At 42.7% G+C, this 15861-nt stretch overlaps 1 protein-coding gene across 3 annotated transcripts; it reads left to right on the plus strand.

Moving 5' to 3' along the window:
- Window positions 1–809: 809 nt before the first annotated feature.
- On the plus strand, window positions 810–14452 carry AQP4 (aquaporin 4). Of its 3 annotated transcripts, none has more exons than XM_074820419.1 (5): window positions 810–876; window positions 5150–5564; window positions 6464–6628; window positions 6994–7074; window positions 9686–14452. In XM_074820419.1, exons 1-5 carry the CDS (start codon window positions 812–814, stop codon window positions 9962–9964), a joined length of 1005 nt encoding a protein of 334 aa, XP_074676520.1. In that variant the 5' UTR covers window positions 810–811; the 3' UTR covers window positions 9965–14452. The 3 variants fall into 3 exon arrangements, with proteins under 3 accessions (XP_074676520.1, XP_074676530.1, XP_074676539.1); XM_074820429.1 differs by lacking the exon at window positions 810–876 and adding an exon at window positions 893–1029; XM_074820438.1 differs by lacking the exon at window positions 810–876 and adding an exon at window positions 1672–1724.
- The last annotated feature ends 1409 nt before the right edge of the window (window positions 14453–15861 follow it).

Consider the following 15861-nt stretch of genomic DNA (forward strand, 5'->3'; position numbering starts at 1 on the left):
TGGTACAGTGTGTCCCGTACAGGCTGGCTGATCATCATGCCAAACTTTGATTCTTTCTCTGTTGCTGCATGTATGAATGGCAGTAGATGTAGTTTCTCTGTGCATGCAGTTTTAAGCTCATTTAATGCTTTAACATGTCCCTTAAAATGTTTTGTATATAACTTATGCACTGATTCTTTTACTGCACTCAAAGGTCTAAGCCACTGGAAAAAAAGGATTTTCTAGATACTTTGTACCATTTTCACCCCTGTCTTCTTCAAGCCACAGTTTCTATGCATTCTCTAATGAAATAATTGTACCTGTAAACTTAGGCACCTTTATTTTTTTTCTTATTACGTGAAGGGCTGGTTTTTTTCATTGGATTGTTTTCATGCTGTAGAGTCATTGGGTTCTTCTCAAGGTGGGGACCATGTGAATTTCCTCAACAGCATCATGGTCTAATTTTGACAGTTCTTTTCAGTGGCCTCCACTGGCTTTCCACACTAGGCAAAGCGTTGCTGAGTTTAACAACTTCCAACAAATAAAACCACTTTGCTTCTTTTGTAACCAGTAGAGTTCTGGTAAGATGCTGACAGGCATTTTAGATGGATAAAGCTGCCTGGCTGCAGAGCTGCTCAGACTTTTTTTTTTTTTTTTTTTCCCCTCGATACAGCGCGTGGCAGAGAAGAAACTGAGAAACCTTTGAGTCCTTCCCAAGGCTGGGCAGCCCCGCGCTGCAGCAACACAGCGGGCTCGCTTCGGCCCTGGCTGCCGTTTTTTAACAGGCGGCCGCGAAGCCCCTGAATTAATCTGCATATTCACACGATCGCAAATGACCCGCGGCCGCTGCTCCGGCTGCAGTTGCTCCAGCACCCTCGGCCCGGGCCGGAGCAGCAGGTAGGGGAGCGGGGCCGCATGGTTGGGAGCCGCACCGCCCCCCCGCCCCGCCGCCCCCCCCCGCTCCGCTCCGCGCCCGCCCGCGCCCGCCCCGCCGCCGCTCCGCGCCCGCCGGGGAGGCATGAGCGACGGCGCGGCCGCTCCGCGCCGCGGGTGAGTGCGCGGCTCTGCGCGGGGCGCGGAGGGAGGGCGGGAGGGGGGGAGAGAGGCAAGAAGGAGGGGGCGGCCCACCCAAAGCGAAGGTGACTTGATGGGGGAGAGGGGGTGCGCGGCTGCGGGAGGAGCGCCCCTTCTCCGCGCCGAAGGGGATCCCCCCGCAGCTGTCCGGCCCCGGGAGGAGCGCGCAGCCGGCGGGGGGCTGCGGGGGGCTGCGCGCTGCCTCTCTCCGGCGTTTCGCACCGAGGGGTGGCTCCCGGCGCGGCGACCCCCGCCCCGAAGGCGCTGCCGGAGCCTTTCGGTCTCCTCCGGGTTTTAGCGCTGGAGGTGCGAAGGGGTGCGGGGCAGAGGGTTGCAACCCCCCCTCTTTTCCCGCACCCTAAAACTTTGTTTTATTCGCGACTTGCGTTCCTGCGACGAGAAAAGCCCAGCTCCCGCACAGTCAAAAAGCTGCGATACCGGGCTCCCAAGCCTCCCCCTCCCATCTCCTGTTGGTACCCACATCAGCCGCCCATTCAACATCGGGGTGGAAAACGCGGCGAAATGGTTCTAAGCAAGCCCTGCGATAGCGCCTTTGTTTTGCGGCAGTAGCCTGCCCCCCTCCTGCCCCCCTCCTCCCCCCAGGTTGGCAGGCGGGTGCCTCATGTCCATTCGAGCTGCCGCCGGCCGTGCCAGCGCAGGTCGGGAGCTGGGTGAGTTTGCTGCGGAGATGCCACTGTAAATAGCTGCCGCACGCCCAAAACTTCGGTGCGACAGTGGTGTCGTGTGGGGTGGCTGGCTGCGAGCCCACGTCCAGGCTGTTTGCTCTGCTCCCTGAAATGATATTAATTAGAAGAGGAAGGATCTTTAAAATACCGTTTGACTTTTGTACTGAAGCCTTTGTGATTATTTATATCGTTACGGCTTTGAAGCCGTAATCATGCCTGCAGCCCTGATGGCAACATGACCTGTAAAAACCCACCTTGCATCCTGTTAGACACAGTCCACTGTGTAATCTTGTAGTCCAGATCAGAGAATTTCAAGTGTGACCACACGTGAAATGAATGTGTCTTTCTGTTTTTCTGTTGTACGTGGTATTTATCTAAGGCAACCGTGAACAAGTACTCCAAAAAATTGTTTTGCAACTTTGATGGCAAATCTTAGCTGCTGGAAAGTCCCATTTTGGTTTCAGATCTGGCACAGCCATCACTCTATCTCATCTCAAGCCTTTAAATTAGCTGCATGCTGAGAAAATAGTAGGTGTTGGAGATGGTGTTGGTTTCGAAGTTGCTGATAGCCTTTGGATTTAAATAAGTGAAAACCTGGACACAGGGCTCAAACACAGTATTAAGCTTTCATTAACATTTGTAGGTTTTTTTGCTGTGGGGAAGAAAGGTGTGCAGTTTGAAAGAAAAATTTGGCCATGACAGCTGGGCATTTTGCTGAGTGTTGAAATCATAGAAAAACAGACCGCTTTGGAAAAACATGTGTGCATTAAAAATAGATGTTTAGATCGTTAACTATCGAAGTATGACTGACAGTGTAGTTCTACTATTTTGATTTTTTTTCATGTAGCATGCTGGTTTAGAAGAACAGAAACTTTCTTCAGGTTGATGAGCAAGCTTCTGTGTTTGAGTTACACTTTTGGCTTGCATGCAGCATTTTTGCATTTTCAGGGTTGCAAATAATACTGACTGAATTCATTGGACATGATCTCAGCAGGAGCAGCAGTATGAGATTCGCCCTTCATAAGTGGTAGCCTCCTTCTATACAGGCCCATCAGCAGTTCAGTAGAAGGTGTGATCTCCTGGATCCTCCCTGTCTCTCTCTTGCACACGTGCATGCACGTGCACACACACTCACTCTTAATGTGTTCTTCCAAGACGTTGCTCAACTAGAAGGAAGCTAGCCGCATGGTTTTAATACCCAAGACAAACACCCTTTTTTGTCCACCTCTACAGAATGAAGGAATGTAGTTAATTTGTAGATCTCGTTATTCTCTGCATACAGAAAGAGATGGTCAGGCACACTTGGACAAAGAAGTCAGGAGTCACCGTACTCCTCTTTCCCATGCTCCAAAAATCTGCATTCCCCCCATAGCCAAAGGTGATTCCCCCCAATCACTCCATGGTGATTGGAAATTTTGCAGAAACCTGAAATATAACACCAGCGCTTGCATTTTGCTTAGCAAGCGAAAGCTCAGGGAAATCCCAGCTGAACTGGGGGTGAAAGGGTGGATGAGTGATGCTTCCCTTGTCTGTGCATCCAGGTTTCTTTTCCATAGGTTTCAGGATATGCTTCAGCCCTATAGGAAATGTTCACCTGGTACATGCTCTAGGAAAATGAGCTTTTCTCAGTATGGATATAGCACCTGTGTCTTACTTGGGCCACTGAAATAAATTATTAGTGAGGAAGTAGTAAGGGTGTCAGAGGCCTTTAGGTTTCAGTGAGAATCTGGGCATAGGGTTCAAAGGTAAGGACAACCAAATACTTGTGAGCTTCAGCATTGGGGGAAGCAATGATTTTGGAGCCATTTTGAACAGTCTAGTCTAGAGAGTTGGTCAGTAACTGACTGTTAGTATGAGATCTTGAAAAAACAGCTTTCAGTTTGTCTCAGGTGTGGCCCAAAATCAGAAGATTTTGGCAATTACTTTTTTTCTCTTTTGAGGTTCTGGCTCTTCTCTAGCAGAGGCAGGCGCTCAAGTCCCCCAGATCACTTCTTAAGCACTTTACAACAGCCATTTGCAGGAGATAATGTAGTTCTTGTTCTATCTGAGAGTCCAGAGAACCAAGATAAGAGTTAAATGACCTATCCAAAATACACAGCAAATTAGCATAAGAAATGAGACAGGGAAACAAATTATTTGCTCCAGTCACAGGATTAAATTGCCTTTCCCTAACCCTCTGCAACTGTTAAGAAATTCATGGGCCATTCCTCTTGCAAGAACTTGAAAAGGCCAGACATGCCTTTTATGCTTCTTTCTGATATAAGTGGTATTAAATATGCATTGTAGCTCAGATACCTTAGATAACTGAGCATAAATTCATCCATCTTCCACTTGAAATTCTGTTCCCAAATGTAGCAGCTGAATATTCTTTCTTTTGTTTTCTGCTTTTTGGAGGGCTTGGCGATTTTTTGCTTTTGTTTTTAGAGAAGAATCTTGTTAGCATTCCTTAGAAACTCATTAAAATGCTTCCCTTTTGGCTTATTCTCCTAATTTATTAATACCACAAATAACTTTTTCTTTGGTGACCCACTTTCATAGGTATCTGAACATCTAGCAAAATTGTAGCTCATCAGGAAGGCAGTGTAGACTAATAAATACCATCTCCAGACAGAGTGGAAAATTCAAGACACTTCTTTCTTTGCCACACAGAGTTTTACACACCACACATACAGCAAATATTGCTCTATTCCACAGCTTACTTGGCACCCTTAGCACAAAAGAGAGCACTTTATTGACTGCATGATTGATTTAAAGGTCAGAATTTAGGATTGCATCTATTCTCCTGGTTGAATTAAATTTTTACCCCATGTCCACAGTGAAGAAACTGCTCTTTGCATAAATAGAAATTGAAATACTGGTTTGTGTGAGTGTTCAAATAGACTTTCTCTTATAGCTCCCAGGGCAACCTTCCAACACTACACTGTTACCAAAACCATTAGGTTTTGACTAAAATACTGCTTTTATTGACCTATCATACCTGCTTCATGAAAAGTACAGATTTACTTAGAGAAAAAGGATACCCGCTGATTTAATAAGCATGGTGGTCAACAGGCCACTGGAAGTGGTAGGGCTTTTCAGACTCTAAATCAGGCAGAGGTTAGCTAGTGTAGAAGAATACACTTATTTCCATACTCACTTATTTAAAAGAAAACAGAGGTTGCTTTTTGTGACCTGAAGCCATACAGACAGACATCGCAGGGGGCAGTTAATCACCTTCTGTCCTGCAGACACTCAAACACTGGTCATGTTTTAAGGGCAGTCTGCTCTGACAGTTCGTATTTGTGGTTGTCCCAGCCCAGGGATACTCAGCATTGCCGCCTTCCTTCCAAAGACTGCTGGATAGCAACCCCCAACAGGAGAGCATAAGGCTTATTTGGTGACTTCTGATGAAGCTTTGTTTTCCTTTTCAGTAAGTGTGGACGTCTGTGTAAGTGTGAGAGCATCATGGTGGCGTTTAAAGGAGTCTGGACTCAGCCCTTCTGGAAAGCCGTTTCGGCAGAGTTTTTGGCCATGTTCATTTTTGTCCTCCTCAGCCTCGGCTCCACAATCAACTGGGGTGGATCAGAGAAGCCCCTGCCAGTAGACATGGTCCTTATCTCCCTCTGCTTTGGACTCAGCATTGCAACCATGGTGCAGTGCTTTGGACACATCAGCGGAGGCCACATTAACCCTGCTGTGACCGTGGCAATGGTCTGCACAAGGAAGATCAGCCTCGCCAAGTCCATCTTCTACATTCTCGCCCAGTGCCTGGGAGCCATCGTGGGGGCAGGCATCCTTTACCTCGTCACACCACCAAGCGTGGTGGGAGGCCTGGGAGTCACTGCGGTAATCACTTCTCCTCCGGCTCTTGAACTAGGCTAGCTTAGAGCCTAAGAAAATATAATCAGTGCCGTGCAGAATAAAGAGAGCTCAAGTAGAGATTTTAAGAGTTTGCTTGTTTATTTACAACACCTAGACAGGGCTTAAAGCTCTCCTTAGGATGGGTTTATGCAGCTGTTCTTTTTATAGAAGTTCTCTTTCCTAGAACTTTCCCAAATCTGATGACAGCAGGTAATGTTAATTTACATACAAAATTTAAATAATATATGCGTGAAATGCCATTTTTATATGGGCTGGGGAGGGAGAAATTAATTCTATGCCATTATGATGGGGATTGAAAAAACATCAATTTAAAATGACATACTTTTGAAATAGATTGTGGCTTAGATTTCAGCTTTGTTCTAAACTAATAAGGAATGCCATCAGTTAGCCCTATTGCAGGACTTATTAAAAATGCACTTGAGCCGCACACTGCTTAATTTTTAATTGAAATTTAAATTAATTAAGTCAGGGCTAATTAATGAATTTATAATTGAATAGTAAATTACAGTGCTCCCAAGAAAAAAATGGTGAAGGGGAAGTGCAGCATTTGCAAATCCCTGTGTAAAAATAAACTATACTTCTGCAGTCTAACTTTGAAGTTCTTGTTGGATGTTACTATTAAGCCTTCTGTTCTCAGTCCAGCAGTAATTTTCCATGATTCTCAAAATAAATAAAAAAAAACCTAAAGAAAAAAAAAGGGAGAAAAGTCAGAGGGGAACCTGTACCTCTAAATTTCATTGTTGCCTTTCGCTGTGTACCATTTAGAAATACCTTTCATTGAAGTAGAATTAATGTATGTAGTGGTTTTCTGATTTACAAAATCACCTTTGTTTCATCTCCGGTGTTTTTTTCCCTTCTTCCAGGTACATGGGGATCTTTCTGCTGGCCATGGACTCCTGGTGGAGTTGATAATTACATTCCAGCTGGTTTTTACTATTTTTGCCAGCTGTGATTCAAAACGAAGTGATGTCACTGGTTCAGTAGCTTTAGCAATTGGATTTTCTGTTGCAATTGGACATTTATTTGCTGTAAGTTAATGGCTTCTGTTTAAAAAATAGACCCCTTGTCCCTTTATGACTACTTCAGAAGTAAATGGAAGCTTCTGTGGTCTTTATAGCTGCTGTAGCTATATAGCTGCTATATTCTTTACAGACCCATGCCAAAACTCTTTGGAGTAGCAGGAGGGTCCCCTTGTGTAGGGTGTTGCATGAGATGTTTTCTGCTTGTTTACGTGATGACTTTGTTAATTTTGTGATAAGACTCAGGAGAGTGACAATACTTGCTGTCAAGATCAGAAGCCATGCAAAACCAGGGTGTCCCCATAGTACAAGGGCTAGCAGAAATGAATATCTTCACGACTTTAATAACAGGTAACGTTTTGTCTCTGCTTTAGATCAATTACACTGGTGCCAGTATGAACCCTGCTCGATCATTTGGACCTGCTGTCATCATGGGGAGATGGGAAAACCAATGGGTAACTCTGTTTTCATGCTTCCTTCACCATAGCGACACAGAGCTATCAGGATTTTTCATACATCATTTGGTTTTAGTTATCTATCCCAGTATGTCCCATAGAGACCATCACTGAGGAAGACAGGCGCTGACCTGCCACCAGCTTAGGTATAATTATGCTCCTTGCCTAGGATTGTGGTTGAATATGCAGCCCTTGGAATAGTGTCTTGCTATTCAGGGGCCATTTTGTGGAGGTAGTAGCTGGGGTAGAAAGGAAATCATACAAAAAGTTCAAAACAAAAAGAGCAATCCAGCGAGACTGAAAGAATTGTACTGTTAGAAAGAAAAATCCTCGGAGGCACATTGCAAACCCCCTGGTCATGCCGGTGAGAAGTTATGGAAGTAATTCTGTCGGCTTCATGTTCCACCTGGTTCTGTAGCAAACTGGGGCAGCCATATGAAATGAGAGCAGGGACCCTCTGTGATCTGGTTCCTGGGGGAGAATCTGCCTCAGCAAATGCCCGCAGTGAGAGATGAAGGGGTTGCAGTCTGGTCTGCGCAGACCAGACCAGATGTTACCTGCTTCAGTTTGAAAGTGTCAGCTTAACTAGGAGTATTTGCACAGGAAACAATTTGATAAACAGATTGTGAATGATGCGGTCATTTTTCTATAGCATCCCACTGTTAAACTTATTAAAAGCCAATTCACCTTTTATAAGGGAGAGATGGATTGCAGCTCAGCCTCACCTAATTATAGGCAGGGAAAGCACTTCTGTGGACACTTTCAATGCTAACTGTAAGAGCTGCATATTACAGTGCATATAAGGATTTTCTTGATTTTTAAATTATGAAGCCCACATTGCTCCCACTGCAGCTAATAACAGAAATAGCATTGTCTTCAGGACCTAAGCCTCTGATTCTGGAAACATGATACCATGTGTAACTTTCTTCCCAAGAGTTATCCTACTGAGGCAGATTTACCCAGTTATCAGTGAATGGCTTGTTCATACGAAAAGCTGCTGTAGTTTTTCACAGGATGGATTATCCGTACTCTGAAGAAGCCTATAATTTATAACTAAAGCTTTAAACAATAAATCAATGTACCATGGAGAAACTTGCAGGAGAAGCTTAGCTACTGTCCTGGTCACTTGGAAAGACAGGCCTTTTCACCTCCTCCAGAGCAGTGACATTGGCGTGCCATTGACAGAAGCCCGTGGGCTTCTGCACCTACTAATGTTACAGGACTGCTGCATGTCATGCTGACATAGATAGATACCCTACAAAGTTGTGTATGCTGGTGTTATTTGCTTATTCAAATTAGATAATCAGGTGGCTGACTGCCTGTTGGATTCTGTGGGATCAGAAGCCAAATTTGGATTATTTTGGAAATGTGAGTTTGAAATACTGAAGTAAACTGTGTATAAAATAGGAGAGGTTTTGTTTCCATATAAGTTTGTTGTCACCTTGGGTGGAAATGCAGAAAGAAAACCAGTTTTCTGCAGCGGTGTTTATTTTGTGTGTCATCTTGCAAACAGACCATATATGTTGTCTACAGCTGGCAATGAGTGATGAAAATTTAGAGGAGGCCTCTTGGAAAGAGATGGATCAATAAAACTTGACAAAACCATTTCTTTTTGAAGATGTGGTCCTGCTTCTCAATCATCTTACTCCAGCTAGTTTAAAGGCAAAGCTGTGCCAGAGCAACTATATGTTGTATGTGACTACAGAGCTGTATTTGACAAGTCATATATGACTCCACCAGGATCCGTGACCTTTTTTGTCTCAAGAAATCCAAATAAGATCATGAAGAACCTGTACTTTTGTCTTTTTGGACAAAGTTTTAAAAAAATAAGTTAAATCTCCTATAAAGAGGGGAAAAAAGCTGCTTCCTATTAACAGGAGAAGGTAGGGGTCAGCCAGAGAGGATGCCTGTGTGTCTGTCCATGGGAGGTGTGCATAACTTCACTGCCACTCAGCCAGTCTGTCCCAGAACTTTGGTAACCAGACATGTAGACTGAAATCCTTTTCAGGCATCAGGGAAGTAGTAACTGTACCTCACTGACATGTGAACATAGGTCCCTCTTCTCCTCTGCTCCATGGGGTCCAGTGCCTGGTGATTCCCTAAACGCTGGCATGAGAGCAGTTTTTAGGGTAGAGCTGCACCCATGGGTGAGAGGTGGTTGAGATGACTGGATTCAAGGTGACTAGGGAGTATTCCTGAAGGGGGTGAAATATGTGTGAGAGAGACTGGGAAGAGGCGGAAGGAAAAAAAAAAAAAAAAAGGCCTAGGACTAATGTCATTAATTGCCTAAGAGACTGCCTTTTGACCAACTTCATATGTGATTTTAGAGCAGTCACTTAATTGCTGAGCTCCGGATCACCATCTGTGAAACCTATGGTAGTTACACTTCTCTGCCTCATAAACTGGTATGATGGCAGATTTCATCCCTGTTCATGAAAGCCAGGGAACTATGTGACCATGCATTTCTGAAGAGCTCTTTTCAACATTTGGGCCAGGGTATTTTGCACAAACTTCTGTGTGAAGTCTGTAGTGACATGCTTTTCTCTGAGACACTGGCTTCTTTATTTGCTCCAGAGTTTAATGCCTGTCTTTTTTCCACCTCTTTTTGCAGGTATATTGGGTGGGACCAATAATAGGAGCAGTCCTTGCTGGTGCTCTTTATGAGTACGTCTATTGCCCAGACGTTGAACTCAAGCGCCGTTTTAAAGACGTCTTCAGTAAGGCTACCCAGCCGTCCAAAGGGAAGTACATCGAGGTTGACGATAACAGGAGCCACGTAGAGACCGATGACCTGATCCTGAAGCCTGGCATAGTTCATGTGATTGATCTCGACAGGGGTGAGGACAAGAAGGGAAGAGATCCATCCAGTGAGGTGTTGTCTTCTGTATGACTAGCAAGAAGCACTGAAAGCAGAGAGCGGCCTGCTAGCACATCCACAGATATCCTTCCACCTATTAAAGAAACAGATCTCCTCTAGACTGAGCATCTACCATTTCTTAAAAGGTATGGTGTGGGCAGCTGCATGGTAGTGTTGCCACCAAACCATACACCTGCTCAGTTGGAAGATTAGGACTTTGCTATAATTGGGATTCCCCATCTATTATTCCAGATTAAGAGTTGTTCCTAGTACTTTCCTTTCCTTCTTTCTGGAGCAACCCTAAAGTCAAAAAAAGAGATGAAAGCATTCTCCTTTAATAAATCAGTCGATAATGAGATAGAGTTGTTTAGCATTCAGATTGACAGTTAAGACATATCAGGAAATGCCTATAGACATGAAGACCTTTTAATCATATTGTTCTTCTGACACTTAATCGGCTGTTGTCAGCTCCGATTAGAACATCGTAAGTGTTCTCTTGCAGGGTCCAACACAGCACCAACAGTATCTAAGAGTTTTATCCACAGTCAAGCAAAGGAGTATTGTTTCCACTCATGTACAGCACTATTGTGTGCAACTACCTTGCAAACTACCTCTGAAAAATATTATACTTTAATAGGTTTAAAAAAAAAATTCTATCAACCCATCAAATTTCACTCATGATTTGCAGTATAAATATATTACCTTCATCCCTTCCTGAAAGTAAATGTGCTGAAATTGAATGTTAAAGTCTACTGTAATAAGGCTGCAAAGCATTTGACTGTACTTCATGCTCCCACTTGTCATTGTCTATCTGGTGAAACATTCTCCTGGGGTTGACTATTGACCGTTTAGTGTTAGCAGACTCTCAAGGTCATGCAAAGAATATAAAGGCTTTCCTGTTACTTAATAACTCATATAAGAGATATCAGAAGAAAAGAAGGCATATCTGTTTTCAGTGCACTTGTTCAAATACACATTTCTGTGCTAATTTATGTAAACTAAAGGTTTAAATTACTTACCTACTTTCTTACAAGATGGTTGGAGATATGGGTTTTTTAATTTATTAGTAATGTAGAGGGTTTTTAACTTTTAACTGTATTGAAACACTGATTGGGAAGTATTTTTTTTATAACAGATGTTAAAAAAACCCGATGCTTCTGGCTTTTTGTTGTAACTGGTGCCTAACTATTTGAACAGGATCTGTGCTTGTTCCAGTGTTCATATAGTCTTGATTACACCTCTGGCAAAGGTTTCTTTATCTGTTGTTAGGAAACGATGCAAGCACTTGCAGGGTTTTTTAGGGGGAAAGGGACATGAAATATGTTCAGTAATCAGTCTTTCCCTTATAGAAGTATTTTGACAGACATAATCACCCATTTTACACTCATTTACGTTTCTGTAAAGCTGTTAATGACCTACTGCTTTTGTTTGTGATCAGTGGCTTTGAGTTTTACAATATGCAGCTGCAGAGAAGTCAGGAGCATGGTATTATTACTGTAACTGTATAGGTTTTATTTTGAAATTGAAAAGCTACTCCTGCCTATTTAGCAGTAAGAAGGAAAAAAAAAAGCATTAGTCCTGACTGTGGGCTGTAATAGCCTTGTCTGCTCTTTGACATACTCTATATGCAATCTTTATTACAGGGAATTAGATGTTTCTAATGAGATAATAAACCACTGCTACATTCAAATCTGTGCACTGTGATCCAAAGGCTATTCTACTGTCCCAGCTTGCAGCACTGTATAGTCCCACCATGTCTCCTGCTATACTCATTTTCCAAGTTTGACACTTTTCTTGTCTTAAGCTCTGTTAGAGTGTGGCACAAGCTCTCTGCGTTGAGTATGAGATTCATGACTCCTCCATGCATTTGCAGTTGGACCAGGATCTCTCCCATGCAGCCCTGAGGCACAGCATGTGGCATACACAGGCACAAGACAGGGCTTCCTTGGGTGACCTAGTGACAGCCCCGCTCCCGACACATGAGCCCTCCCGCCAGACATGCTCCCCATCACATACCTGTTGCAGCATCACAGCAGCCACTGCCTGTCAAGTCTAGTAAAACAGCTGATAACTGTCCTTAGTTGTGCCCCACCACAGTGACAGCATCACGGTTCAAGGGCACGAGCATGGTTAGGGAGCTGAAAGGGACAACGTCAAATCACAGATAAGAGCTCCTTCCCACAGCAAGGACTAAGTCTCCTAGGGAAGGGCAACATGTGTGGTGTTTAGACCCCTGCATACCTCTGCTCAGATGGGTAAATACCACGCTAGATAGATTCAATGACTTGTGTGCTTTTTTTTTTGTCTAGGCATTTGGTCTGGCTTTTTTTTTTTTTGCTTTTTGTTTTCCCTTCAAATGCTGTATTTGTTAAAGGGACACTTTGATTAAACCTTTTGCATGGCTTAAACAGCTGAAGTAAAGAGTTATACAATAGCACTGGTGGATTTTTAAGAAAAGGTTTGCATTTTTTTATTTGAAGACACTCCTTAGAAGCTCTTAATTTGTGAATTTTGCATGGTACTGTGTTATTTAAATAAGAAGCTGTGATTTGTTTTATGCTTAAGGGTCCTTTATACAAATGCCTTGATGCATATTTTCCTCAGCCAGCTTGATGCTGCTGCTGAGGTGAGCATAACACGAGCATAACACCAGCCACCTCAGTTAGGAGGTTTTTTTTTTTCCTTGAAAAGTTCTGTATTAATGAAGTGTGGCAAACACTCAGAACCAGTCCCAGGAGGACTCATTGCTCAAAGAGAGTACTGGAGATAATACACTGAGGCTCCTGCAAAGATTAGGAGAAAGAAGGGAAGCTAAAATAGAGACCACAAGACAGTAAAGGATGTTGCCATGCATTGGAGATTAGCAGGAAAGCAAGATGTGGTAGGTCTGCTCCTGCTCCCACGGAACGAGAGTCATGGAGGAGTTTGTCATTAACTACAGTGGAAATGATCCTGAGGGGGGGCTGATGGCTTCTCTCATACACTTCCCTGTGTTTTTTCCAAAATCAGAGTCTTTCAGCAAGATACTTAATTCTGGAAGGAGATGTGTTCAACTTGAGATTTATGACCCACCCTAAAGTAAATCCTTAGGAGTGGCTGTTATCACAGATGGTTCTGCCCCACTGCAGGAGATCACCATTCATGTAAGGGAATGTCACTCTTCAGCATCCCTTAGGACTCGATTTAGCTTTGACCTGCAAGGATATGTGCTCTCTAAGTGGTTTTGCAGTGGTATCATCACTGTACAGTAGTCACATTTGGTTAAACAATAGACTAGCATGACCTTTTTATGGATTGGAAATACTTTTGCCTTAATATGATTTAAAAATATGTACTTTAACACTGTTCGAGTGAGATTTATGTTCTAAAGGCCTTCAGCTCTAAACTGCATTTCATAACATAACTTGGTGTCCTCTTAAAAGTATTTATTGTTTGGGGTGGGACATGGTAAATGTTTTCTGTTTATGATGGTGGATGGATATCACAGGAAGTCTGCCAGGCATGTCATCATTCAGGGGTCCTAAAAAAACCATTGATGAGTCTCTCACTCTTCCATGATGTCACGATTGCTGTATTTGAACTTTAACAAACACATTCAAAATATTTAATCACTGGGTTTCAGAAGAGAAAGGATGGAAGCTAAGTGTGGTTACACTGAGGCACACAGACACCTTTTGAGCTACGTGAATTGGGAGGAGTTTATCAGCCAAATTCTAACTATTCTCGGGAGAAAAAAAAAAAAAAAGCCTGCATCATTTGACTGGTCATCATAACCCTTCTCCTCTTGAAGTATTTGGGAGCTGTATCTCATTCAGTGAAAGCAGGAGCAATACTCATCTCATGCAGTGTTTGGGCTGGTGACATGTATTTGCATATGAGCTTTTCAAAATGTGTATTTTTTCTGATTATTAGTAATTGCCACAGTATCTGCTTAGAAAGCTAGATGGCCTTCCAATTTCCACCTTTCTAGTGTTTGGTTGCAGAGCAGTTGCTGCTGTGCTCTGCAACATTTTATTTGCAGTCTGTGTAACACATTCAGGATATTGTACACCATCCAATATTTTTCATCTAAATAAATTATGTGAGAATTTACGTTGTGAACCTTTCTTTCCAAGGTGAGAGACAAAAACACCATGCACAATTTTTTGTATCTCAAATCAACCTGTGTGTATCTGAGTTTCTCAAGGACTTACTAAATAAACAAGATGCAAGTATAGACTGAACTATTTGTTACCCAGTTATATGATCTAAATCATGTTTTTGCAGTCTGTAATTTAGGACAAATGAGGTAAAGCAAACTCTGTACATGGGTTTTTCCACAAGACTGCTGATTGTTGAAATGCTTAGTCACCATGATATCAGAACTAATGTTATAGGACTTAAAATTTCCATATGTAACATTTGGAATAATCTACTGAAAAATACGCTATAAAATAATACATGATTATCTGGTTCCCACTTGTATTCTACTGTATCTCATACTACTGTTACAAATAAATTATCTGTTTAAAAAAAAAAAAAGGCATCACGTGGTCACTGGAAACATTTAATGAACCTAAAGCTTGGAATTGAAATACAAGGAAAATACTCAATCCAGCCAATAGAACATGTCTAAGAGGAGTCTGGAAGCATGTACAACTGAGAATGAATGATTTACTGTAGAAAAATATTCATCGGTGAAGAGAGGTGATTGTGAAAGAGATTTAATATCTTTATGGAAACGAGCTAAACTAATTAGAGCAAAAATTATGCTGGTATATGTACATCACTGATTTTGCCAGATGGTTTTAAAACTCATAAGACTGGTGGAGAGCTACGGTTTTGAAAAGTGATAGAAATTACACTGGTACTTCAGATTCCTTTCACTAAAGCATGAAGTGTGAGAGAGACCAAGCTCCCATGAGGAACTTCAGCAATGGAAATTGGGTCCTGTAGCAATTACATTTCTGGTTGTCTGGCTCCTTGCTTGGAATGCAAAGTTTATCTCCTAAGACACATATGACATTCATGGAGGTAAATTAGGATCCTGAAAATTATTAATATGAAAACCCATCACCTGGGATAGCATCTAATCAGCAGGAGGGGCTGAGAGCAGACTTGTACCTGAAACTCACCCCTCACAGTCGTTCGTATCTTGCCCTCAGCTTCTTCATATCCAAGCTCCAGAGGCACCTCTCAAGAGGCTTAGGGGTGTGTGTGGCATATAACATACTGCATACATGACCTGTACCTTACTGAAACAGGTTCCCAAGGGAACTTAGGCAAAACTAGTAAAATTATTTTGGGGTCAAAATCACATAAGGCAGGAACCACTGTGACATTTTGAGACACTCACAGAACAGGAATCTAGGTGTCTGGAGAGTTAGAAAGGCAAACAAGTGGTGATGTAGCTGTCTGCAGGGTTAAGATGAAGAAGGGTCCTGGGAAGAACAGGAAAGCAACAGTGCAGGCAAGGGAGATCTTTGTAGTGTACCTCTTACCCAGTGGTTACTGACACTGTAGTATCACTTACGGAATTAAAACGTGGTCCCTCTTGTATGAGGACGTGCCTGTAGGCTTGTGGATCACATCTGAGACGTCAGATGGGAAAGGCTGAGCCGTGCTGGGTGAGTGATGTCCTTACTCTAAGCTTCAGTGGTGACACTGGCTTCAGCAGTAACAACTACAAACAGCAATTGTGGCCCAGTCATCTGCTTAAAAACAGAATTTAGACTGTAGGTATTTCCAATATCAGCTTCCTTTTAAACCCTCCTTTGGCTTTAGACTCCTTTATCTGTTGGAGATTGTGGTGTATTGCAAATGTTATAAGCCACTTTATTTATATCGGACTGATAACTATTATCTTGGCTATTAATTTCTTTTGACCTTTCTTGCCTCATTAGAAAAGTAATCCTTAAAAGTACAAAGACTGTGGCATAATCTAGCTAAAA

Source organism: Strix aluco, chromosome 1, assembly GCF_031877795.1.
Source record: "Strix aluco isolate bStrAlu1 chromosome 1, bStrAlu1.hap1, whole genome shotgun sequence".
NCBI lineage: Eukaryota > Metazoa > Chordata > Aves > Strigiformes > Strigidae > Strix > Strix aluco.